This window comes from Leucoraja erinacea, unplaced genomic scaffold, assembly GCF_028641065.1.
Source record: "Leucoraja erinacea ecotype New England unplaced genomic scaffold, Leri_hhj_1 Leri_1386S, whole genome shotgun sequence".
Classification (NCBI taxonomy): domain Eukaryota; kingdom Metazoa; phylum Chordata; class Chondrichthyes; order Rajiformes; family Rajidae; genus Leucoraja; species Leucoraja erinaceus.
In genome coordinates, this window is record NW_026575656.1 from 34166 (window position 1) to 37402 (window position 3237).

At 55.4% G+C, this 3237-nt stretch overlaps 1 protein-coding gene across 1 annotated transcript; it reads right to left on the reverse strand.

Moving 5' to 3' along the window:
- Positions 1 to 241: 241 nt before the first annotated feature.
- On the reverse strand, positions 242 to 3219 carry LOC129715767 (zinc finger protein 239-like). Its single transcript, XM_055665621.1, has one exon. The coding sequence runs from the start codon at positions 2140 to 2142 to the stop codon at positions 1384 to 1386; it is 759 nt and encodes a 252-aa protein (XP_055521596.1). The 5' UTR covers positions 2143 to 3219; the 3' UTR covers positions 242 to 1383.
- Between the last annotated feature and the right edge of the window lie 18 nt (positions 3220 to 3237).

The following is a 3237-nucleotide window of genomic DNA, read 5'->3' on the forward strand; positions in this document are numbered from 1 at the left end:
GAGGGTGTGTAGGCTGAGGGAGAGAGATAGAGCGAGAGAGACAGCGGGGTGGAGGGGGGGAGGGCAGCAAGGGGGAGGGGAGGGGGGGGGGGGGGAGGGGGGAGGGTGAGAGGCCCAACTCGCAGGCGCCCCTGGAGGGGGAGAGGGGGCAGAGAAGAGAGGCCCAACTCGCAGGCGCGCCTGGAGGGGGAGAGGGGGCAGAGAGAGGGGGCAGAGACAGAGAGAGACGCAGAGTTGGGGAAGAGAGTGGAGAGAGGGGGCATTAGCGCGTTGTTTTTTCGAGAAGATGTGACAACACACAAACAAATAAATAAGCACACACACACATCCAAGATTAGAATTTTATAATTATGGAGATGGATAGATACAGATATAGAGGAAAGCTTACCGTTCAACTTATTGTCACGTGCTAATTAAGGTACAGTGATATTTGAGTTACCATAGGTCCTGTTTCCACACTGTATCACTCTGTGACTCTAACACAAAGTGGTGCAGTAACTCAGCGGGTCAGGCAGCATCTGTGGAGAACATGGATAGGTGACATTTTCCGTCAGGACACTTATTCAGACTGACACTACGTTAACAGATGAGGGGGTGATCGGCAGATGAGTGAAGTAAGTGACAGAGGCGAGGGAAAATAAGGAGATAAAAGGATGTGAAATAAGGAGAGATGAATGTATATGTGAAGCTTTAAGGGACATTGGTTAGGTAGGATTTGAAGTATTACATACAGTTCTGGTCACTCCATTACAGGACTGAAGTGGAGGCTTTGGGGAAGGTGCAGAGATGGCTAATGAGAATGGTTTAAAAACAAGGAACTGCAGATGCTGGTTTACAAAAAAGGCACAAAATGCTGGAGTAACTCAGCCGGACAATCAGCATCTTTGGACAAAAGGAATGAGAGACTGAAGAATGGTCTCGACCCGAAACGTTACCCATTCCTACCAGCATTTCGTGTCTACTGAAACAGTACCTATCTCTGTCGGGGTGTGCCAGCAGGCTGGAGGAGCGGGCGAAGGGCTTGCCACAGAGCGGGCAGGTGAAGGGGCGCTGGCCAGTGAGGACAAGCCGGAGCTCCAGCAGGTGGTCAAGGCGGGTGAAGCCCTTACCATGGGACGGGCAGGGGAAGGGACGCTCACCGCTGTGGGTACGCCGGTGCTGCTACAGGCTGGTCATGCCGGTGAAACCCTTGCCACACTCAGCGCACACAAAGGGTCTCTCTCCGGTGTGCTCAGGCAGCCCCCATGCACTCTTGAAACCTTTGCCGCATTGGGAGCTGCCGCTCGCCGGCATGGGCCCGCCAGTGCTGCCACAACTACGCCAGCTATCAACGCCTCACCGCATTATAGGGCAGTCATAGGGCTAGCCACTGGTGTGCAAGCACTAGTGAGACAGGGCTTGGGAGGCCATGGCAAAGCACTCTCCACACACCGGGCTGGGAAAGGGGTGCATGCGCTGGTGGGACAGCAGCTGGGTGGAAAGGGTGAAGCCCTTGCCGCACTGGGCACAGGTGTAGGGGCGCTCGCCAGTGTGGGTGCGCTGGTGCTTCAGCAGGTTGCTGGAGCTGGTGAAGCCCTTGCCGCACTGGGCACAGATGTAGGGGCGCTCACCGGTGTGGGTGCGCTGGTGCTGCAGCAGGTTGCTGGAGCTGGTGAAGCCCTTGCCGCACTGGGCACAGGTGTAGGGGCGCTCCCCGGTGTGGGTGCGCTGGTGCTCCAGTAGCCTGGTGGTGTTGGTGAAGCCCTTGCCGCACTTGGTGCAGGTGTAGGGGTGCTCGCCGGTGTGGATGCTCTGGTGCGCCAGCAGCCTGCTGGAGAGGGAGAAGCCCTTGCCACAGTCGCCGCACGTGTAGGGCCGCTCCCCGGTGTGCACCCGCCGGTGGATCGTCAGCTCATTCGCCGACTTGAAGCTCTTGCCGCAGTCGGAGCAGGTGAAGGGCCTCTCGTCAGAGTGCACATGGTTGTGCCGCAGCAGGCCGCCAGACCGGGTGAAGTTCATGCCGCACTTCGTGCAGTCGTAGGGGCGTTCTCCCGTGTGAATCCGCCGGTGGGTCTCCAGCTCGCTTGGGCTCTGCCAGGCCTTGCCACACACGTCGCACTCATAATGCTTCTCCTTGTTGTCCCTCGTCATGTGGTCCTCCATCGAAGCTCAGCCCCTCGAAGCTCAGCCCGCACACCGAGCAGATGTGGGGGTCCTCTGGCTGCCCTCAATGGCCACTCACGTCTCCGTCTCTCCGTCCACAGCAACGGCTCCTAAACCCTGCAGGAGGGGAACACAGAGGGTCAACAAGTTGGCAAACAGGACATTACTAACGCATATTGGGTGCGTTTATGGCAGAAGAAACCGTTATATAATTCTGCGCGGCATACTGGAGCAGTGGTACAGCTGCTGCCTCACCGCCAGAGACCCGGGCTCGATCCTGACTACTGGTGCTGTCTGTGCGGAGTTTGTACATTCTCACCTTGATGTGGGATTTTACTCTGTGTGCTCCGGTTTCATAGAAACATAGAAAATAGGTGCAGGAGTAGGCCATTCGGCCCTTCCAGCCCTCACCGCCATTCAATATGATCATGGCTGATCATCCAACTCAGTATCCCGTACCTGCCTTCTCTCCATCCCTTTAGCCACAAGGGCCACATCTAACTCCCTCTTAAATATAGCCAATGAACTGGCCTCAACTACTTTCTGTGGCAGAGAGTTCCAGAGATTCACCACTCTCTGTGTGAAAAATGTTTTCCTCATCTTGGTCCTAAAGGATTTCCCCTCTATCCTTAAGCTGTGACCCCTTGTCCTGGACTTCCCCAGCATGGGGAACAATCTTCCTGCATCTAGCCTGTCCAACCCCTTAAGAATTTTGTAAGTTTCTATAAGATCCATCTCCTAAATTCTAGCAAGGGGTTTCATTCAGGTTTGTAGATTAATTGGCCTCAGCGAAATTGATAAATTGTCCTTAATGTGCGTAGGATAGTGCTAGTGTACGGGGTGATCGCTGGTCGGCGCGGACTCCATGTGCCTGTGTTTCCGCACTGCATCTCCAAACTAAACTAAACCAATGAATGGTGTCGACCCAAAACGCCACCCATTCCTTCTCTCCACAGATGCTGCCTGACCTGCTGAGTTACTCCAGCACTTTGTCATAGAGTCATAGATACAGCGTTGGAAAGAGGCCCTTCGGCCCAACTCGTACCCACACTCCTAGATCCCTCGGCTCCACACATTCCCCCAGCGCCCCGCCAT